Source organism: Asterias rubens, chromosome 11 (genome assembly GCF_902459465.1).
Source record: "Asterias rubens chromosome 11, eAstRub1.3, whole genome shotgun sequence".
NCBI lineage: Eukaryota > Metazoa > Echinodermata > Asteroidea > Forcipulatida > Asteriidae > Asterias > Asterias rubens.
This window is the reverse complement of record NC_047072.1, coordinates 8,508,071-8,531,852: the sequence shown is the minus strand read 5'-3', so window position 1 is coordinate 8,531,852 and position 23,782 is coordinate 8,508,071. Positions and strand designations below refer to the sequence as shown.

The 23,782-nt window shown below is 38.5% G+C and overlaps 1 protein-coding gene across 15 annotated transcripts in view; it reads left to right on the top strand.

Moving 5' to 3' along the window:
- Nucleotides 1-23,782, top strand: part of LOC117296440 (phosphatidylinositol-binding clathrin assembly protein LAP-like) — a 52,716-nt gene that overhangs the window by 12,664 nt on the left and 16,270 nt on the right. For 10 of the 15 annotated variants that reach the window (XM_033779373.1, XM_033779372.1, XM_033779371.1 and 7 more), the window contains exons 2-15: nt 4,028-4,170; nt 4,953-5,028; nt 7,553-7,655; nt 10,810-10,849; nt 11,355-11,411; nt 11,954-12,065; nt 12,433-12,539; nt 12,967-13,008; nt 16,528-16,557; nt 18,613-18,683; nt 19,512-19,704; nt 20,769-20,925; nt 21,868-22,005; nt 23,286-23,408. In XM_033779373.1, the coding sequence (XP_033635264.1) occupies nt 4,028-4,170; nt 4,953-5,028; nt 7,553-7,655; nt 10,810-10,849; nt 11,355-11,411; nt 11,954-12,065; nt 12,433-12,539; nt 12,967-13,008; nt 16,528-16,557; nt 18,613-18,683; nt 19,512-19,704; nt 20,769-20,925; nt 21,868-22,005; nt 23,286-23,408 (1,392 nt within the window). The remainder of the gene's footprint in view (nt 1-4,027; nt 4,171-4,952; nt 5,029-7,552; nt 7,656-10,809; nt 10,850-11,354; nt 11,412-11,953; nt 12,066-12,432; nt 12,540-12,966; nt 13,009-16,527; nt 16,558-18,612; nt 18,684-19,511; nt 19,705-20,768; nt 20,926-21,867; nt 22,006-23,285; nt 23,409-23,782) is intronic. The other 5 variants (XM_033779380.1, XM_033779379.1, XM_033779376.1 and 2 more) reach the window with 3 other exon arrangements.

Below are 23,782 nucleotides of genomic sequence, written 5' to 3'. Positions count from 1 at the left end.
TTTTGAAAATTTATGATCGTAAAAACTAACTTGGTGAGAAGCGCTGCAGCAGTTGATAGTATAAATTATTTAGAGAAGGGATTTCAAACTACATATAAGTGGATAATTATTCACTCCCAAAACATAGCTTTTTGATTTCATTAAAGAGAAAATTTGATGACAAAATGGACTGACAACTCTTGTTAAGATGAAACTTAGTGGTTTGTAAAAATCAACCTCAGAAGGCTTATTACAAGTAGTTTAGGCCTACATGTAAGTTTTGTGCAAATTGAAAGCGGTCCGAAAACAAATTGGAAAATGGAGAAGAATTGACGGTCTATTCCAAGCAACTGGAGTTTCATCTTTGAGAAGAGAGAGAGAAGCAAGGCCATTTTCATTTGGTATTAAGGTCTATGGGAAACTGTTGAAGGGGCACCATGGCAAAGCTCAGGGCAACAGAGGCCATGATCTCCAGCTTTGAAGCAATCCTCTGATATGTAAGCTTGGGCAATATCGATTTATTTTATTCACGATATATCGCCAACAATATATCGCGATCTTCGATATATTCGCGATTAATGAAATTTGACATCATCAGTCTTAAAACTCCAAGTGAAAGTTGTAGAAGAGACAGTCCTAGCATAAGAGAGGTGTTCTAATGACCTATTCTTCGGGTTTTACTCCAAACCTATGGGGTGCAAGATGTCTCAGCTAGCAAATACATCGCGATATTTAATCGATATATCGATATATCGCGATTATCGCGATATATCTCGATATATCGCGATATATCGATATTGCGATTAAAACCAAATCCATCCGATATCGAAATCGTGTCCAAATTAATATCGCGATATTCTATAATATCGTGATATTGCCCAAGCTTACTGATATGTTCAACATTAACACTATTTCCCCGCTACATGTAGTATGCAAGTGCTAGTCTAAAATGTCTCATTTAGTGAGTGCATTTGTTTAACTATTACATGCATTAAAGACACGCTAGAGTAAGGATTGATGCATTTGAGTACATGGATACGTGTACAATGTACACGCACGCATGGATTGTCAATTTACGAATGGCCAATTACATGTGTACAGGACAGCCCTGATGAGTCACAATCCCGTACAATGGTCACCAGGGCATCATTAGAGATTAAGCACTCCAGCCCAGGCTGAAGGCTGAATGACTACAACACTTCTGTTACTCAGTAGTGTCAGAGTGCTGTAATGTGCAATGGGAGACTTTCTGGGACGATAGAGGGCAGCAGACTTACCGGGTAAATCCATTGTTCTCAGAATTATGCGCATGTTCAGAACTACGTAAACAATGGAAATTTACCCGGTATATCTGCTGCCGCCTAGAGTTGGAAAGTCTCCTATTGCAGCGAATGAGTTTCCATGATTAATAGCAGAACTGCCAACCCTCCCTGATTCTGCAGAAATGCCATCAAAACAAACCAATCTATCCGATGTTCTGATGAATAATTTGACAATCTCCGCTTGATTATGGAATTTTCTGCCATATTCAGAAATCCTCCCATGGTTGAATGTATTATGTAATTTTTAAGGAACACGTTGCCTCGGATAGGACGAGCTGGTATATGAAAAGCGTTTGAAACCGTTTGTTATGAAATGCATATGGTTAGAAAGATGTTTTAAAAATAGAATTTAATGATCCACACAAGTATCACTCAAAATTGCACGGTTTTCATTTTACGTCGTGAACTAACACGATCTGTGTTTGGCGACGAGGTAAAACGAAAACCACGCAAGTTCGAGGCATACATTGTATTTGTGTAGATCATTGTATTCTACTTTTACAACATCTTTCTAACCATACCGATTTTATCTAAGCTCAAAAAACATTTTGATGTATAGACTGGCTTTTTAAAGTTCATGTTTTGCTCGTTTGCCTTTTTTGTTCCTTGATTTGTATCATGTTCTATGCTTTTTAATTATTTTTATAATTGTTCAAATTTTTCCACCCCCTGCAGTTTTGCTCTTAGATAGAGTTACTTGCCTGTTTACAATGTCATTTCATATGTGTCCCCTTATCGGAATTTTGTTGTATTGCTCTTTAACCATTTTGATGTATAGACTTGCTTTTTTTACGTATATCATTTTATATGTGTTTATCTGTGTATGTCTATGCTTGTTTGCCTTTTTAAATTGTTTAGTGTTTTGTATTATCTTCTGTGCTTTTTTATATGCCCCCTCTTGCCTTAATGTATTTTTAGGGTTTTAGGAGACATACGCTCTTTGGCGACAGTTAGTTTTTTAACTTTTATGCTCTCCTGGGCACCCCACTGTTGTTTTACTTTGTTTCTTAAATATTTTCAATGTATGTACATGTGCTTGTAAATGTGATTGCCCGAATAAATATTATTATTATTATTATTATTATAACAAACGGTTATAGAACGCTTTTCAAAGACCAACTCGACCGATCCAAGGCAACGTTTTCCTTTAAATACACATCATGCATGATCTACCTGATTGATAGTAACAAAAATCTCCGTGGTTGCAAGATGCAAAAGTTGGCAGCTACGTAGCTCTGTCATACACGAATGCATGTCATGTGAGCTTGTGTTCATTATACAGCCGACAGTCTAAATGTATGTGCAGGCAGTGTGTATTGATTCTATTACAGTTGAAGCTCCTTGTGTACATGTACACACACTACGTGTACACGTAGGCCCTACTGGTATAATGATTGAAATAATCTACCATTGGCAGAAATCAAATTTGAATAAATTTGTATGAAAAGTACATTGAGACAAAACATCCACCCCACTTTAATACGAGCAGCGCTGCATTTAGAATAAACGGCTGGATCAAAATTAACACTGGACTGCAGGCCCGAGGCTGGTGATTTTAGTTTGGAGCGAGTAAACTCGGGACAGGACAAGTCCAGTCGTCTTGTCAAATTTTGTACTTATAAATACGAGGAGAATCAGGCATTTTATTTCGGCACAACTTTGTTACGGCAGGGGCAATTTTTTCTTTTTTTTGATACAGCACTTTACACACCAAGTAATCTGAATTACCCCATTGTTTCCAATCCTGTAGTTATGTATTTCCGGTAATGCACAATAGTATTATCTGAGAGGTTCTGATCAAATCAAATCTTATCTGGGGTCTGGGAGGGCACATCACTTTGATGCCAGTTTTTGTTTACTTTTGCCTTTTAATACCCTTGATGGCCCCTGCTAACAAAGAGTTAAATAAATAAATCTCTACTTTGTGGACTAGGGAAATAACTGATTTTTAAGCAAATAACTAAAGAGCTAAATTGCTCTGTATTATTCTATCCTCCCAGATTTACTCATTATGCGTTTTCCACCCACGTCAAATCTCATCTCTACTTTGTAGGCTTAAAAAATGATTTTTAATCTACATGTAACAACTAATGAGCTATTGCTCTATATTTTTTTATAACACCCCTTACAAATATTCTGCCTTTCATTGGTTTAGAGCGCGTCACATGGTATGTGTTAGTTTTACTAAAACCGGCGGCCGTGTGATAGTGCATCGTTTGCCGTGTGATAGTCTTGACTATCGCACGGCGTGCAGTACCCAGACGCTTTTACCCACCTTGAACCCAATCAGTTGTGCATCTGTGTATACTAAAACCGGTGGTTGTGTGATAGTGCATCGTTTGCCGTGTGATAGTCCGAAGACTATCGCACGGCGTGCAGTACCCAGACACTTTTACCCACCTCGAACCCAATCAGTTGTGCATCTGTGTATCTGAAACACTCGCACAAACTGTACGTGTCTGAGGATGAGATAGTCTGTTGGGGTGTTATAAAACAAATATTGACTGAAAATAGAACGCTCCGGGGATCACCTCGGGAGTCGTAATTTTAACCATACATGTAGCACTCGAAGCAGTCAATATTTGTACAATGTATACTATCCCCCCAGATTAACTCACTGTACAGTTTCATCGACATCAAATCGCATCTCCACTTTGTGGTTTATGAATTTACTGATTTTTAATCCAGCAACTTATGAGCAATTTCTCTGTCCGTTTGTCTTCCAGATTTACTCCAGTGCACAATGACCGAGCACATCAACATTCCGGAGCTGGCTGACCTAATTATTGAACGCACCACAAATACCAACTGGGTCATCGTCTACAAAGCTCTCAGCACATGCCATAATCTTATGATATACGGACATGAAGTAAGTGGATCTGAATCAAGTTACCCCCCCCCCCAACCTCCTTACCTTAATAATTTATCTCCCGGCTTGGGCTGCTTCAGGTGGAAACATTACTACAAAAGTGCATCAATCTACCTGAACTGTTCCTAAATGGTTTAGCCTCCTTTCGGCTCTTTGTTCACCTTATTCATGGTTGATTTAAAAGCGAGGATGCCATTACACTTAGTCCCACTTTCAGCTAGTAGTTAATAATACTAATACAATGTAGTTGAGACCAATGGAAAACTCACTCTCTGGTGGTGCAGCTGATAAGGATTCTATAAGCTGAAGTAGTAGTCCCAGCTGATATTCTATACCCTCCGCCCGGGTACAGTAATAGTACAATTGTAGTTCAAAAGCAGGACAATTCTTCTCAGAACTGAGAAGTGTCCCGAATAATCCGAAATACTTTCTCTGCGATAGTAGATTATTTATAGCGAGACGGCTCGCTAAAACAACAAACTCTACCTGGCAAGTTGATACATACACAATGATACTACAAACCAAAATATTAAATACTAATAGTCTTATTATCATAACACAGGGGTACATGTATACTAACAGGCCTTAAATTTCACTCTTGACGGGGCACAGCAATTTTCCTCTGGCAAAGGGCACTTCTACAATGTACACGTACATGTATGAGGATATCAAATTTGTCTTGGAATTTTACAAAAGGCACCACAGCAAAAAAACAAAAATCATTTGTATTCATTTTCTTTTAACTATTTTTCTCCCCCCCCCCCCCCTCTCCCCACTTGCAGAGATTTATACAGTATTTGGCAACGAGGACGGTAGTCTTCAGTTTGGAAGCTTTTATGGACAAAGCAAATGTTCAAGGTGGGTTCAGATTTGTTGTAAAGGAACACGGACGCCTTGGGAGGCTTTTGATTTCACAGGTTTAGGTCAGAAATCCATTTTCCAAAATGTATAAAAGCATATGATGTGCATTGCTTGACGATTTTTTTTATTTTTTAAAGGATTTTCACTGTTAATATTTTTAATGACATAGGATTAGAATACCTCTAGCTACCGGGCAATCTCGGTAGTCTAGTTGGTAAGACACTGCTCTTGAATTGCAAGGGTCGTGGGTTTGAATCCCACCCGAGTAAAATGCCTGTGATATTTTTTTCACAGGACTCGGGGAAGTACCGAGTATACAGTGCTAACACACATCGGTGTATGGGTAAAAAAATATATATTCTTTATCCCGATGCAAATTTAACAATTATTATAAATATTTTTAATGTTTGTAAGAAATAATACCTGCAAAATCACATTCAGGGGGAAACATCATGCCTTGAACTTCACTCTTGTAGGGGCACATCAATATTCCTCTGATAAGGGGCAACTCTTTGATGAAAAACAAAATTTGTACTTAAGAACCTTGCAGACAGCACTGCAGCAAAATGCAAAGGGCACCATTGCAACTGCTGTCGGTTATTTTGAGGCCTGATGTGTTCAGTCAATTAATTCACAAGTGCTGCATTAGTCCCTCATTTAAATAATTTTTATCACTTGGTAAAATGAATACACACCATCGCATAAACACCCACTACCCTAACATACAGCAGCCCTGCTTGTCATATTTTATGATTGATCGTTTCATCACCGAGTGTGTACACGTACAAATGTAAAGCTGTCTCCGTGCAGCGCCAGAGGTGCCCAATCCTCCTTGTAAACGATACTGAAAAATATTCCACGCGTGCTTGTCTCAGCCTTGCTCCATTTGCCATGAATTTCTAGATCAGGTGGCTGTGTGTGTGTACACAGTGGATTGAGCAGTCATTCTACACTGAGCAATGTACGCTGATCGTAGAGTTGTTGGGGGGTGCATGATTTCATTAGCACAAACCTACCACCCCTCCATCCTTTGACATTTTCACCTGTGTAGTGTTGTGTTGAAAGGAAGAGGGGTCAATGTTTCATGATTAAGAAATGAGTCGGGTATCACATTTAGGCATTAGGTTTCATGTGTTTAAATTTATAAATTTGACTTGATGGAATTATGGCTTTTTGCATATGAGCACAAGTAGGCCTACCTTAGGTCATTAGCTCTAGTGGTGGAGGGTTGTTGCATTAAAGGAACACATTGCCTTGGATCGGACGAGTTGGTCTATAAAAAGCGTTTTTAACCGTTAGTTATAAAATGCATATGGTTGGAAAGATGTAAAAGTAGATAGTATACAATGATCCACACAAACTTGCCTCGAAATTGCGTGGTTTTCCTTTAACTTTGCGAACTAACACGATCGACCATTTATGGGAGCCAAAAAATTGACTCCCATAAATGGCCGACCGTGCTAGTCGACGAGGTAAAAGGAAAACCGTGCAATTTCGAGGCATGTTTGTGTGGATCATTGTATTCTACTTTTACAACATCTTTCCAACCATATGCATTTTATAACAAACGGTTATACAAACGCTTTTTATAGACCAACTCGACCGATCCAAGGCAACGTGTTCCTTTAAGTATGACAGGGCTCACATTCATGAGTACACTTTGTGTTCTGAAGACATGAAATGAACAACAGATAAATACTATGTGACTCTTTGCAGATCTTGTATTCAACAAACTCAAGTACTTTGTATTCATCATTGACACTGCGATTGTGGATTGATAAAAATAGTATTGAAATTTACTGCTACTGCTACTGCTAATGCTAGATCAGTGGTTTTCAAACTGTTGTTCATAAAATGGACACAAACAAAATATAAACATGATTAGATTGTGTCTGTGTACATACATGTATTTCCCCTTTAAACTCGACCCCTTTTTGGCAATTTTGCATCATGTGCTCATCTTATTTATCAAATCGACTGGTGTATTTCTCATAAAAAGCTTAAATATATCAGTGTGTATTAATGTGTCTGTTACAAAATTTTCAGCCCCACAAGGTTCAGGAAAACAATTGCGACCATTTTTACATTTCATCCTTTATTTAGTGTTGCGCTGAATTTGGGCCATTGGTACCTAATAAATAGCTTATAATTTTGAAATCTGGATTTTTGTTAATTTTGAATACCTTTGCTGAATTGTATAATTTGTTCCTCAGCATTTCACACATTGTACCATCTGGTACAGACATTCTTTAAAGCCCAAATATTGTGAGTGGATACATTACACTGTTTTGTACACAGAATTCCAAACCACTCACAGTCCAGGTCAAATAGCCATCTACTACACACCCACAGATTGGATCTGTCAAGACACGTTAAATAATGCCCTAAATACCCCCAAACCTGAAGTGTGAATTACCAGCCCCTTGAAAAAAAACTCTGGAATTCCCCGCTCAAATGTAATTAGGTTTCTCACAGTTTGTCCAGCCCATTTTTATGTGTCTGTTTTCTCCTCCGCCCTCAGGTTATGACATGTCAACGTATATCAGACGCTACTCCAAGTATCTCAACCAGAAAGCGCTGTCGTACAGAACTGTGGCGTTCGATTTCTGCAGAGTTAAAAGAGGGTATGTTTATCTAGCCTCGATGTACGTTAGTAAATCCAGGACCAACTTTAATGCTGACCTGTAGGCGTGTGGTTTCTTAGAATTCTTTCTTTCTCAAAACCTCCCTGAGCCTCCCAAATTTCATCTTGAAAACTTTTTGAAAAAAAATTAAAACAGTCACCAAAAGATGAAGGAAGTACAGTCCACATTGTGTTCAAACATGCTTATAATGCAAATTAAACATAGTTATTAGATACATTCAATAACTACATGAATGTTTAATTTGAATTGAGGAAAACAAAAATATATATATTTTTGTATTATTACCAATACACAATGCACACTGACGTACATTTTATACATTCTTGAGTCTTGTAAACAAATTCTCTTTAAAGGCAGTTTAACTTTAGCCACGGGCAATCTCGGTGGTGTAGTGGTTCGACATCTGCTCTAGAATGGAAAAGGTCGTGGGTTCAAATCCCACCGGACCCAAATGTTTGAACTTTGGTCTGAGCACACTAAAAAGAAACAGAATGTTTTTTTTTATTTGGTTGGTGTTCGTTTGATTTGCTAATCCATGTCTGCAATCTGGAGCATTCTAAATGATTTTAATTTTTATGAGTGTTGTGAATTTGATCTGAAGTTAAATCAGTTCTGCCAAAAAATATTTCAGTCTTAAAAAAGGATTTGTAGTTCCACAGATCACTGTTACATGTACTTTGTTTTGATTAACGCAAACAATAATATAAGCCAAAGATTATGTTCACAAAATAAGTATCAAAAGATTTAAGGAATTTTCTTGTTGAAATGGTAAATTAATCAAAATTTAATTGAGCAATTTGAAGCGGAATGTGGTACACTTGTAGCAAACAGTTTTTATGGAATTGGTTTGCATGACAATTGTGTTTGCAGTGTGCAGACAATTCCGAAATTGTCATCGCGGATTAATTTCTGAATTGGGAATTCCTAAGTGAGCATCACTCGCGAAAGAGTCCAGGGCCTTGCGTTGAGTACATGGTCTGTAAGGACCCATAGTAGAGCTGCCAACCCTCCCTAATTCTGCAGACAGTTTTTTTCTGAAAACAAGCCAATCTTTCTATGTCCAGTTGAACAAATTTGAAAATCTCCCTGACTATTGAAACCTTGTCCCTTGCCTATAATGTAATTGTAGATCATCTTTGTTCGTTGTACAAAATCTCCCTGATTGCATGATGCAAATGTTGACTGCTCTGCCGTGGGCAGACGTGTTCCTACCTACAGTACTAGGGTACTGTGACTGTACTAGCCTGAACGTCTGACGTCATTCTTCAAGGCTCGTGAATAACGCCAGAGACCGGCCTCAAAAATTGCAAAACCGGCGTGTAGTTTGACCTTTGACCTCGGTCATTTTACATATAGATACGCAGTCAAATTCCATTGCGGACTTGAGAGCAGTGACTATTTGGGCATCTATGTCACTGCACGTATCCAATGATATCATTGTATCCAATGGAATCACTGGATTCTAGCGGCAGCGATCTGTCTTTATCCTTGCGGATAAAGACAGGGGCCCAGTCTATGACTGTACATGAATTATCACTCTCATAGCGTACATTAGCAGGGGGTCCATGAACATGATATTTGTCTTGGGTTTCGCTCACTCCCCCCCCCCCCTCTCTCTCTCTCTCTCTCTCTCTCTCTCTCTCTCTCTCTCTCTCTCTCTCTCTCTCTCTCTCTCTCTCTCTCTCTCTCTCTGCACTTATACCCCTCAGGGGTTTTGAATATCAATTGAGGAAATTGAAAGTTCTGGGTTGCATGTTCTATTTTTAAACCTGACCCGTGTTCTTATTGTTGTTGTTGATAATTGATACACTGTCTGCGCTAATAGCGTTGGTGTTTTCACAGAAATCAATGCGGCGGGTATAATGATGGCTTGTGCAGACAAAATGCGAACGCCATACAGTGTTAGGATGTGTGAAATTACTAGTGAGGGCATAAAATTATTGTAAATAAATTTAGTGCATGTTTGCAAACGATGAGAGATTGATTTGGATTGTATGCCTCATTCCAAATAGATGAGGGCATGACATTAATTTTGTACATAGTCTCTTACAAGATGTTGACCACAGGGTCCGAGGCCAGTGAAGTTTAGGTTCAGCAAGTTAATTCATTACTTCATGTACATGTACACTAGACAAGTCTGGCTGTCATATTTTTTCCAATGGAATGAAATTGGCAATGACACCCAAAAACTATATAACTGGTAAATCCAGGGCTTCATATTTTTCACTTCTCTACACCAGACCTTCCAGTATACATACCATGTACGTGTAATATGGTTGATGCTTTTATTTGAACAGGCAGTAAGAATTTGTTGTATTAATTTTGTCGTGCTTCAATTTTCAACTGAATTGAAAGACTGTTTTTTAAGATATTTTACACAGGGGGAGGTATATTTAGTCAATTGAAAAACACAAGGCCACTGGACTTGTCCAGAGTTTACTGACCTGAGGCTAAAATGACTGGCCTGTGGTCCAGTATTAATTTCCAGCCCTGAAGATGTTGGTCTTATTAATGAAAATTCTGGTCGGGTCAAAATTTTGATCTAGGAGCCCTTTGGTCTTATCTTTTGGAATTCTACTCAAAATTTAAGCCCTGGTTCTTTTATTCAGCAATTTGATTTAATCATGTTTAAAGGCAAAGTATCTTTCAATTTTGGAACAGTTTGATTGTTTTTAATCCTACATGAATCATGTAGTTGTGTACATCAAAGTTATTCTGTGAAAATTTCATTTCAAAAGATGGTCGCGTTTTTGAGATATCGCCAACAATCCTAGGATTATGTCCATGCAGGAAGAATAATGGCAATAGGATTACACAGTCTGCCTCAGATTCAAATGTTGGAACTTAAACTGATATTCTTTTACAAAACCAAATTACTTCAAAGTGAAATGTTTCGAAAAGGTTTTATACTATCGAAAGCTGACTGTAGGCTTATAACCAAAAGTTTGTATTGCCATACATTTTTAGAACGTAAACCTTCCCTTAAACATGTTTAATGAAAGGATTTTTTTAACCTTGACATCAGTTTCATTTAAGAACCACTGTAGGGAATTGAATGGTAATTCAGGTTAAAAACAATTCAAGTACTACTTGAATGAACATGCTGTCTCATATTTTGTTTTCTACTTATTAGGAAAGAAGAGGGGAAATTAAGGACGATGCAAGCAGAAAAGGTTGGTATTCATTTTATTGCATTGTTGACATTTAAACTACAGGGAAAAGACTTGGATCAATATTTACACAAAGTGATGTACAATAGATACAACTGTATTATTAAACCGTTACACATGGCGTTATGTAATGGGTCCAGATTTTGAGCGTAGCTCTGCATACATTGTATCTTGAAGTGTGGACAAAATAATGCTTGCACTTTGAGGTGCCCTCAGGTGTCACAAAGAGTTATTTTGGAATTTCATATGTGACGAGTGTACGAGTTACTAGCTTATTTTATTGTATAGCGCCCTCGCAGCTTTTCTGTATGAAGACACATTGACAACTTGAGTTTCTGTCTCAAATTATTTTTCAAATTAAATCTTCTGTGATCTAAACTGAACTGTTGACTTGCCGCGTCACAGTTTTTAATTTGAAGACACCGTCACATGTATTTTAAGTTAATGCAGGTCCGATTGTGTGGACACCAATGTGTGGTTGATTTTGTTTTTTCTTTCTCAACCTTAGTTGTTGAAAACGCTACCAATCCTGCAGGACCAGATGGATGCACTTTTAAGCTTTGAGGTAGGTGTTTTTACATCGTATTGAGGGGTGAGACTTTTATCTGAATTCAGACCTTGTTATATTTGCCTCTTGAAACAAGACTCTAACATACATGTACTCGTAAAAAATTGGATCTGGGTTTTATTCCTTTTTGTCATTATTGATTTTCACCCACGTATTTAACGTTGTCCTTTTTCCCTCTTCTTTCTAGTATTTTGTTTTGTTTGTTAGGAGTGTTGGGGCATTTTTGTCTTTGTTTGTTTGTTTGTTGTTGTTTGTTTGTTTGTTTGTTTGTTTGTTTGTTTGTTTGTTTGTTTGTTTGTTTGTTTGTTTGTTTGTTTGTTTGTTTGTTTGTTTGTTTGGTTTGAACATTTGTTTGTTTTAGTTGTTTGATTGGGTTTTTTTTTTTTGGGGGGGGTTCATAAACTTGGTATTAATTCCAAGCCTTGATGAAGACCCACGATGATCATTCACTTGTTGCATGGGCTGAAAAACCTTATTTTCAAGGCTCAAAGTTGGAAACTTAATTTTGTATTTTAAATTTGTTTTCCTTTACGTCCCAGATTTCACAAAATGACCTGTCGAACGGAATAATTAACGGGAGTTTCATGCTGCTCTTCAAGGATGTCATAAGACTCTTCGCTTGTTACAACGACGGAATTATCAATCTTCTTGGTGAGTCAGAAATCTACTTCTGAGAAGTCTTTTATCGTAATGACTTCCTTCTGTATTGATTGCATTGGTAATCACATTTGGCTCTGTAAAAGATTTCAAACATGGCCTAATTTCATAGAGCTGCTTAAGCAGAAAATATTGCTGAACAATTTTCTGCTCAGCAGAAATGAGCAGGATACCAGTCACAACTTGTACATGTGACATGAAAGTTTAGCCGGTAAACGTGTATTTGTAATCATAATTTTGTTAGGCTTATAGCAGTAGCTCCTTTGTGGGCTTAAGCAGCTTTATGAAATATAGGCCAGATATCTCTGAATAGCAAATGCTGTGCAAGTGGTAACAAATTCTTCTTTTGTTTTTTTTGCAGAGAAATTTTTTGAAATGAATAAAAAGGACTGCAAACAGGCGCTTGACATCTACAAAAAGTTCTTGACGAGAATGGAGAGAGTGGCTGAGTTCCTTAAAATAGCAGAGGTAATTTTACGTGTATTATCTTTATATTTATATATGCCATTTAGGTTGTCCACATTTTATGCAATTTGTACCTTCCATCCAACTGATTAAATTTTACGGAATTGTCCAGATTTTTTAGATGACATCCCACACAAAAATCAGAGTATACCTTTCTCTTTCTTTAAACTCTGATGCTATGCGGGTATTACCGTTTTTATCGGAGTATAATGTATCCAGATCAAGATTCTCACAAGTTTGGTTTGTCACAAACCTGTTGGAAGTTCAAAACAGTTCAAAACTTAAAACATCTTTTAATAGTTCTGAGTGGGAAAACTAGTCCCCCGCTAGCATGTTTCTGATGTACTTAAACTGCATGGTTAAGCTCATATCATCTGGTTTGAGTTTCACTTAAAACACATATTCTCCTTGTTTCTTTTCCTCAATGTAGAAAGTTGGCATAGACAAAGGTGAAATTCCAGATTTAGCACAGGTAAGACTTACTAACCTCAAATGGGCAAAGCCTGGTACCTATTTGCTTTACACACTCTTTTGTAATGGGAGACTTTGCGACACTAGACAGCAGCATGCAGACCAAAGGGTGAAGTTCCTGTGTCATGTAGCTCTTTGAGCTTGCATAGTACACGCAGGCGCGAAACCTCGTCTCTTGAAGATGCCCAGCAATTTCATCATTTGTAGTTTTAGTGTATTCAACATATGGTATCATACTTTGCACATTGGCACTATATAACCACTTACATGTACACCTAGTATGGTAGGCCCTTTGGTAGGCCCAAGCTCGAAAAGCGCCCGTTTATTGTCAACTTTAAACTTTGTCCGAAACAAAGAACAGTTTTGCACATTCACAATGAAAAAGAACCCTTGCAATGCATCAATGAGTCTCTGCACAAACTGTATTCAGCACTCTGTGATTGTTTATATGGCACAGGAAAGCACAGTCAAACCTCCTATTAATAGTACTCTTAGTTTACTTATCTCCACACAAGTCAATAAATTGCACACTAAAATTCAAGGGGAAACAAATTGTACACTTGAAAAGAAAACGCAATTAGCTTATTCATTGATGACATTGAGAAGGTTGGCAGGGAGTTTTTTTTCAGAATGGGCATATCAATTCTATTCAGGGGGGATCCAAAGAAAATGTCTTCCCTGATGATTCTCAGTCATGTTCAGAGAAAAAGTCGCACAAATATCAACATTCTCTTTGAAAAATAATCATTCAAAATCAACTTACCTGTTCCCTAAATCAACAAGATAAAATAAATAAATGAAGCATGGATGGCGTAGATTAATCAGAGAAAAGAAGAAAAAAAAGTTTTTGGAGCTGCTTTGAGCAGACAACAAAAACTCCCTGCCACCTCAAAAAACGCCCTCAAAGTTATTTTTCCAATAAACCAGCAGTAAGGAAAACTATCCACATCGGACCATTTAATCACTAAATACATGTGCACACTGAAATCATGATGGTACAATACATACATGTACACACATGCCTTGGGGTTTACATGCAAACCTGCTACGTGCAAAACTTAACCTGCAGAAAATTAAAGCTCACATGAGAAACAATGCAGGTTCTTTTCAAAAGTCATCGGTAACAAAAACATAGTTCCAACAGTATGGGAGCTTTATGCTTTTGTCAATATTGGTTTTGTGAAGCTCAAGCTCATTTAATTAGGTGCTTTTTCTATGAAGAACAATCCTACTATAAGGTCAATGACCTGTGCAGATCTCAAGGGGAAAAACTAACATTGTTTCAAAAGCAAAGTGTGATGCATAAGCGCTATATTTTTTCTGAGTTCTATTTGAAAGTCACCAGGGCCCAATTTCATAGCGCTGCTAAGCACAAAAATCTGCTTAGCATGAAATTTTTTCCTTGATAAAAAACAGGATTACCAACCATATTTCCATTTGTTGCAAAATGCTTGTTACTGGTATTCAGCTGTTGTTTGCTTATCCTGAAAACCACATGGAAATTTGGTTGGTAATTCTGTTTTTATTGAGGCCCAAATGTCATGCTGAGCAAATTTGTGTGCTTAGCAGCGCTATGAAATTGGCCCCTGTTTTTTTTTAGCAAAAAGAAACTTGCAATGGTTGGTGTGCACTCTATGCTACTGTCTGTCCTATAGTCGCCGTTGGGATTGGTCAGCATTAGTTTTGTAAAGCTCAAGTTAATTTTATATACTGTAGAATAGTGTGATGCAGAAGCGCTACGTATATTTGTTGTGTATTCCACTAGCGAGCTTTTGATAATGAATTGATCCTTGGAGCAAACCTCCGCTCAAAGTAGTGTAGATGTACATGTGATACGCAGAGTTCGAACGAACATGGCAATATACAGGATGTGATATGGACTGCACAATATGGTTATTTTATATCACACTGTAGTTGCCATGGATCGACCAACCAGAATCCAGGATGCACATTTTGTTTGACGACAATGCTTTTATTGTCATTGCAGTTTTCCCTATTCATACTGCATTGAAAGCATGCTTGTTTTGTAGTGTTCCATCCATTCGCAAAAGGTGGTCGATGCATTTCCCATGATCTACATGCCATGTTTCCTCTGTGCTTGCGTTGACGGCGTTGCATCTTGTTGATTGTAATAGTAGCACCTTATGGTTTCTGGTTTGATTGTCAATACAAACAGCTGTTGCTGTCGAATGTCATTAAAGGGAAGGTACACGTTTGGTAATTACTCATAACAAATATTAACTCAAAAACTTACTTGGTAATGAGCATTGGAGAGCTGTTGATAGTATAAACCATTGTGGGAAACGACTCCCTCTGAAGTAATGTAGTTTTTGAGAAAGAGGTAAATTCTCACTAAAATAATAAAAGACTTCTAGCTAGAAGTATTTTATTCCTATCTGAAAGCACACAAATTCGTCAAACAAGGGTGTTTTTTCTTTCATCATTTTCTTGCAACTTCAATGACCAATTGCGCCGAAATTTTCACAGGCTTGTTATTTGATGGTTATGATGGGATACACCAAGTGAGAAGACTGGTCTTTGAAAATTACCAAACGTGTACCCTCCCTTTAAATCAATTCATTATTTTTTTTCAATTTTAATCCACATCCTTGATAGAATTATGAAGTACAGTGTGTATGCAGTACAAATTTACAAAACAAGGTGGATTAAAAATAATAACTCAATGGTGGGAATGTGTTTCCAGAATCTGGCGAACCACGCTGATAACATTATTAATGGCCTAAGAGGTCTGTACCATGTGCCCTTTAACCGGTACTCCGTGAAAAAATTTCAAGGGCCTGTTTAGACGGTAGACCAGCACTTCTTTTCAAGAGAGTTTACTACATGTACAATGTACATGGTTGTTACTCACAAACTTATTTCTCTCAAATCAAATATTGTTTGAGCAGGGCCCAATTTCATGTCTCTGCTTGCCTCCGATTTCTGTGCTTGCAATCACCATTCTACGCTCACTGTGCAAGCGCCAAAACTCTGCGACAGCTGTGTAAGCAAAGAATGCATAAACACAAGCCAAAATTCACTGCTTACCCATGAAATACACTTGAACCAAGCACAGAATTCCTCCGTCATGTCTCCAAACACATATTCTTTGTTTAAGTTATACATGTTAGAAGAGCCATGATAAAGAGCCCAGGGCCCAGTTTCATAGAGCTGCTCAGCACAAAAATTTGCTTAGCGTGAAGTTTCTTCTTTGATAAAAACAGGATTACCAACCAAATTTCTATTTGTTGCATATTGCTTGTGACTGGTATTCAGCTGTTTGCTCATCCTGAAAATCACGTAAATTTTTGTGCTTAAGCAGCTCAATAAAATTGGGCCAAGAAGGTGTGACACTGGAACAACAAAATGTCTGGCATCTGTTTCCGCATTTCTGCATTGTTTGAAATGTAAAATATACAATATCTTGCCGTGTGTCTGTGAAGTATGTGACTGTATTGCGATTGCATGGTCCCACTATTTGATTTAAATCCCTGCCCCCTTTCGTTGCCTGTCGTTACAGTTTTTGGACGTACCTGCCGAGTATAAAAGTGTGAGTCCCCCCTTGTCTGTTTACATTTGATTTGCGGAGCCTTATACCACACCTTCCCCTGCATGCATTAATCATCTTCTTTTTAAAGGAACACATTGCCTTGGATCGGTCGAGTTGGTCCTTGAAAAGTGTTTGTAACCGTTTGTTATAAAATGCATATGGGTAGAAAGATGTTGTAAAAGTAGAATACAATGATCCACTCAAATTTGCCTCGAAATTGCGTGGTTTTCCTTTTACTTTGCGAACTAAGACGGTCGGCCATTTATGGGAGTCAAGGCAACGTGTTCCAAGGCAACGTGTTCCTTTAATAATGCACCCTGCTTTGGAAGTCCTGGAAAAATTCTTTATTTGGCTGGATTTGATTTGGTTTTGTTTGTTTTCTTTTCTCCGGGTCCTTTTTTGTCTGTCTTTTATTTTTTGGGTAAAGGGTTGAGCTTGTATACATAGCCTACATGATAGGAGATAATTCTTTAACGAAGCAGCTAAAATAACATTTTTGTTTCAATAATTCGTCTAAATCATAACCTGTATGTGGCAAACACCAGAGTGAGGAACATTGGTCAAAACACTTTACACTAAAACTGAGAACAGCCAATTTAATATTTAAAGTTTTAGACCTTGGTCAAATTACATAGAGTTGCAATAAGCACAGAAGGTTCATGTAGCTTAGCATAGCAAATTTATGTTTACCATATTCAAGGTTACCTGCCAAAAAAATCATTACGTGTATCATTTGTGACGGGTATCCTGCTATGCTAAGCAGAAGTTTGTTAAGCATTATATTCTGCTCAAGCAACTCTATAAAATTTGTCCCTGGGCCCAATTTCAAGGTGCTGGTTACCAAGAATTCTGCGCTTACAGCATTCTGTAAGTGTGTATTTGTGTGGGGCCATAGCAGGACATTGTAAGCGCAGTGTTAAACAGTCAGCAGTGCCTGGACATCGGTCCCGGCTTTCATTTCTAAACTCATCTCACGATGTTTGTTTGTCTACCACTATGCAATGCTACTAGGTTGAAGTGATGTTAACATTGTTTATTATAACATATCTAACAGCCACAAGTGGACATACTTCATTACTTTCGCTGCAGTTTTTTCTTGAACTGTCCTAAAATCAAAAGTAACACTGCTGTACCTGCTACTTTTGTATCGGTGCATTAATTTCTTATCTCCATTTTAGGATTTATAAATCAAGCGCATAATCAGTAAATTTGCATTGCCTATATAGCGCAGACCCAAGCATGCATGTCAGGGGTTCCCTTAACCTTTTGTATGGCCAGTGACCCTAGCCGTAGGCGCTAGACTTGGACACAGCTTATAATGTGTTTAGTTGCCTCTAGTAATAACAACCTCTATATTGAGATGCAAGCGGGTTTTGGTTTAAGATTTTAACAAACCAGCAATATTGAAATAGTAATTTAGAAATGATTTACCTGTATATGTTAACACCAATGAGTTCCAATAATAGCCAACTGAGGATTACATGTAATCTCATGTTTTGTTTTGCAATATCATTTCACTACATTGACCCGATTCACAAGTACAAGCATTTGGTTTATAACTGATAATAAAACCATGATACCACCAAACCATGACCTTATCGCGAATACTCGGGCACGCGCTAGGCGTGGAATGAGGTGCCTGCTGGTCTAGCTAGCGATCAAGTTAGCTAGACCAGCATGCACCTCTTTGAGCAGTTGGCGCTTGTGCAATGGGTAGTTGAGAAAAGGTCATGACACCTCCATCGCCAGGCTTGTACACCTCCAGTCACAATGCAGGGTCTCACCTCTGCAAACCCTGGAATCTGTTTACTTTTGTAGCTTCAAATAATGCACACATTTCATGATTCACGTGAAGATGCGTGCGTGGTTCAATTAATGAACATGCAGTTCACGATTGGCGTATGTGTCATGCAGTCATTGACTTCAACTGTCTGTTTCAAATTGCCTAGTAAGTTTGTACGGCAACCAAAAACAGCTTCATTCGCACTGGGTGATGTTCAGCTGTGTGCATGTTACAGTCCATTAATGGTTTTCCTTTTTGTTATTGTCCTACAGGCACCTAGTACTCTCCTAGACGCTCTTGAAGCACACTTAGCTTCATTGGACAGCAAAAAGGCTTGGACCAAGTAAGTCAATTTCTTGCATGAATGAGAACTTTCAGACTTTATCTGAAGTAGAAATTATTTGTTGTCTAAATGTACATGTAGCTAATACTTTCTTCTGATGTAAAGGAATGCTACTCTCTTATCTCGGTCTAGCGCTAAGGATAGTGGGGTCAATTTCTCAAAGATAGTCCTAACTTAGGACCAGTTCTAGGACTCTTCAGGAGCTACTAAAAACACATGGCTAGTCGTAACTCATCCTAACTCGAGATAAGACTAGTCTAAATTCTTTGCGAAATCCATCTCTGGGGTAAACTGGGCCCCTGTCTTTATCTGCAAGGATAAAGACAGGTCGCTGCCACTAGATCCAGTGATTCCCATTGGATACAGTGCACGTGCAGTGACATAGATACCGAAATGGTCACTGCGCACAAGTCCGCAATGGAATTTGACTGCGTATCTATGTGAAACAACAGAGGTCAGAGGTCAAACTACACGCCGGTTTTTGGCCGCTCTCTGGCGTTATTCACTAGCCTCGAAGAATGACGTCAGACGTTCAGGCTATCTCTTGGGTGGATTTCACAAACCGTAGAGACTTGTCTTATCTCGAGTTGGGACGAGTTAATCATCATATAACTTAGGACTAGCCATAAGTTTGTAATATCTCCTAGGACTAGTTCTAATCTGTAACTCTTTGTTAAATTGGCTACATGTATGTTTACACACAAAAAAGGCTTAGAATTACCTCCAGTCACAGAAGCTCACTGGAATCTATAACTGTGGGGGACCCCAAAAAAGGAAATGCCTTCATGCTTGTGTTCTTATCCACCAATTTCTCTTTGTCTGATACAGACCAGCGAGTGTCAGCTTGGCGGTGAGCGCCTTCGCAAACTCGGTCTCCCACATCGACTCCCACGAGAAGAGACAAGCCATAGAGGAAGAGAAGGAACGACTCGCCGCCCTGAAGGTAGCCGCCTCTGCCGATCAATCCACCACAGATCTCTTCTCAGCTCAGCCACTTAATGTTGCATTGAAGAACACGAACGCAAGTTTTTTACCACAAACATTTCTGAATGCACTCTCTGGTGTTTTTGTTCCAATCCCTCCGTTCCGTTAACCCTTCCTTGTATATCTGTTTTTGGTGTGTGTTAAAGAATGCATGGCCAAAAAGAAATCATTTTTCCCTCTCCCTTCGTTTCAATCCCTTCCTTGTACATGTATGTGTTTTTGGTGTTAAGTGCATGGCCAACTAAAAATATATATTCGTTCCAATAAAAACCCTTCCTATATAATCTGACTTTGGTGTTTGTCAAAGAGTGCGTGGCAAAATAATTTTTCCCTTCGTTTCGATAACCCTTCCTTATACATTGTGTCTGTTTTTGGTGTGGTCAAAGAGTGCATGGCGAAAAATACATTTGTTTCCCCTTCCTCTTTGTTCCGATCCCTTCCTCATATCTCTTTTGGTGTCTGTCAAAGAGTGCATGGCAACAAATTCATCCACAAAGGTTTCAAAGTCATTCTCATTCGGGTCGAGTTCATTCTCATTTAGGTCAAACTCATTCTCAGTTGGGTTGAATTTATTCTCATTTGGTTCAAATTCATTTGGTTTGAATTCATTCTCATTTGGTTTGAATTCATTCTCATTTGGTTCTGAATTCATTCTTGGTTTAAATTCATTCCCAATTGGTTCAAATTCATTGTCATTTGGTCAGATTCAATCTCATTTGGTTTGAATGCATTCGCAGTTGGTCCAAATGCATTCTCTTTTTTTGGTTTAATTCATTCTCAGTTGGTTTCAAATTCATTCTCATTTGGCTTGAATTCGTTCTCATTTGGTGTGAATTCATTCTCAGTCAGCTTAAATTCATTCAAAGTGGTTTGGAAATGGCCAAGCTAACTGCTGCTTTCACAATGACTAGAATACAGTTTGTTGGCTAGTTTACTGAATCTCAATTTACAAATTTGAGAGATTTGCTCTTTCCAGCTTGGCAGTTATGTCCCCTTGTTTTTAGCTTTGCTGAGTTCCTGCCTTGGGAAGATCATCTAAACAAATAAACTAACAAACAAACGAACAGACTTCATTATTTGTTGTTATGGTTATATTGACAGGCGAAGCAGATGCAAGACCAGAACGATGTGCAGAAGGCACCCCAGCAGGTCACGCCAGCACACAACAATCCCTTCCTCTCCTCCCCTACCACCTCGCCGGTCCATCAACCAACCACAACAGCAGTCTCTAGAGATATCTTCGGCGCTCCACCACAAGGTATTTCATCCTCCATTTGTTTGCTCTTTCTTTTATTTTTGTGTTAATGTCCATACATTTAAATTCCATTCATTAGCATAATCTGTAAACCCAATAGGCCACGAAGAAAGGTCCAAATGAGCATAATCGGTGCACCAAGTGAAGTCAAGTGACTCCGACAATCATCATTTTGCCTCAAGAGGGCAGTTTCCCAATGTTGTCAGTATACATTATTACACAGTTGTATTGTAAACATTGCCGTAATCTTTGATTTCTGCTGATTTCCTCTAATTATTTTCAAAACGGTGCCATAGTAAACTGAAGAAAAAAAAAATGTACAAAAGTTAAGTGTGATCGGCCATTTTAAAAAAAAATAATTTTGCAATACAAAAGTTGTGTGTCTGTTACAGGTTGATTGCCACTGACTGGCCACTGAGCAAAGATATTGATAATATCGGGAGACCAGCAAGATTAGGGTTAAATAGCTCAGTTGGTAGAGAGCCGGCACATTAAAGACACGGGACACTATTGGTAGTTGTCAAAGACCAGACTTCTCACTTGGTGTATCTCAACATACATGTACGCATAAAATATCAAACCTGTGAAAATTTGAGCTCAATCGGTCATCGAAGTTGCGAGATAATAATGAAAGAAAAAGCACCCTTGTCACTTTTGAGACCTCAAGTTCTAAATCTGAGGTCTCGAAATCAAATTTGTGGAAAATTACTTCTTTCTCGAAAACTATGTCACTTCAGAGGGAGCCGTTTCTCACAATGTTTTATACCATCAACCTCTCCCCATTACTCGTCACCAAGTAAGGTTTTATGCTAATAATTATTTTGAGTAGTTACCAATAGTGTCCACTGCCTGTAATCGAGAGCTGATAGGTTTAAATCCCATTCCAGTAAATCTTTCTTTATTCACCCCAAAGTTGATAATTTCTTTGTAACGGAACAATTCCAGGAACGGTGACTCAGCCATCAAGTACCAAGCTTTCCAGCGATCTGATTGGTCTGACTCCATCAGCCATGAGTCCATCCCTACAGGCTCAGCTTGGCCAGCCTAGAATGCCCAACCAAGCACAGTGGGGTGCCTCAAATGGTGAGTTTTGTTTTGTCTTAAATGTAATTGTCTTCTTGAATTTTGCCTTCGGTTAAACGGTGTGAGACAAATAAAAGAAATGATGAATGATTAAATGATAAATACCTTGTTCTTCATACACTCCTCTTCCCTCTACATAGAATAGACTGTTTTAATCTGAAACTCTTTTTGTAACAATGGGCTCGGTGGTGACTGTTTTCCGTGGGAGGCAGACCTTGAAGTAATCCACTGCATCCAGCCTGTGCCCAATTGTATTGTATTTGGATACAGTTTTTTTGTCAAGGCCATCCCAGTGGATGATAAAGTTTTCATCTATCTATCAATCTACATGTATCTATCTTCTGAGCCGAAATTCTGTTGGCTTTAAACTGCGGGTTGCGATTCTACATCATTCCTGTGTCACAAGGAATGTTGTTTACTGTACTTTGTGAGCCGGGGGCAAGCCTTATGTTTTGTGTATTGATGTTAAAGACCCCAGACAATGTTTTGTGACGCTTTTTCTGTGGTGTCACTGGTTTTAATCACACTGTAGTACACATGGTGTAAAAAAAACCTCTATTGGTACAGGTTTACTTGTATCTGCACCTTTAGGTGGGTTCCTAGTCCCAATTTGGAATCGGTAGAAATGTTTCAATGGATGTCACAAGTTCTGTTTAACTGCTTAGGATAATAAACGCAGATGCTTAAGTTTCTGTCGTTAATCATGCCTTTTCTAAGAAGAAAGTTGTCGAGTTTAGTTGAGGTTTGCTCAGAGATCTGCAAAAGGTCCACCTGACGAGTGTAACCCTAGTGAAGCTCATTCATCAACATTGTGTTACATTTCCCCTGGTATACCCTTTGGCAGTCTTAACCAATAATTGTTTCGGTTTAAATGTCCCTTGGGTTATCCCTGCAGCCGATTTTACAGAACTTTACGCAACTGCGTAAGTCCACTTGCGCAACGTTTCTGGAGCAAACTTGCGCCATAAACGATTGCGTAAGTCCAATTGAGCAACGTTTATGGTGCAAGTTAAGTTCACTTGCGCAACGTTTATGGCGCAACTTGTGCCATAAACGTTGCCAAGTGAACTTACGCAGTTGCGAAAAGTTCAGTTGCGTAAAGTTTTGTGAAATCGGCTGCTGGCCTACGACCGATACAGTCATTGGTTACAACTGCCAAAATGGACCACAGATCACCCTCTCACTAAAACTCTTCCACTCTTCCACCTCATCTCTTCATGATTTCCTTTCACTGCTGCGCACTCTTCTGGCTCGTCGATTGTTGTTCACCCCTTGAACAGTCCTGACAGCCACCTCCAGTTCGCCACTCCACATTACGGCAGCGGGGTCCCCGATACGGGCCTGCGCCTCGGCTCCGGGTAGTTACAAGGAATCGTTTGAGCCGTTCGGAAATGCACAGACAAGTAATCATTTTTGTTTGTAAACCAGGCAGCCAGTCTTCATTGAGCTTTTTTTTTTTTGCCTGTGTAAAAAGCTCTTTGAAATTGGCCCAGAGTTGAATGTGATTGTGTACCTTGTAATGTGGAACCTGTGTTGGTGTGAATTGTGATGGTTAAATAATACAAATAGGTACAACATTGTCTTTTGAGAAGCTGTTGTCGTTTTAAAAGATTTGTTTATATGTGAATAAATTTGTTGTTATTCACTGAAAGAGAGCTAATATAGCAAGCAGTTGAACTTTGTAACAGAAAAGATTGTAAAAAAAAAAGAGAGTTTTTTTGCGATAACTGTATCAACAAATTTTAATCAATTTGCACAATTTATGAATATAAAAACG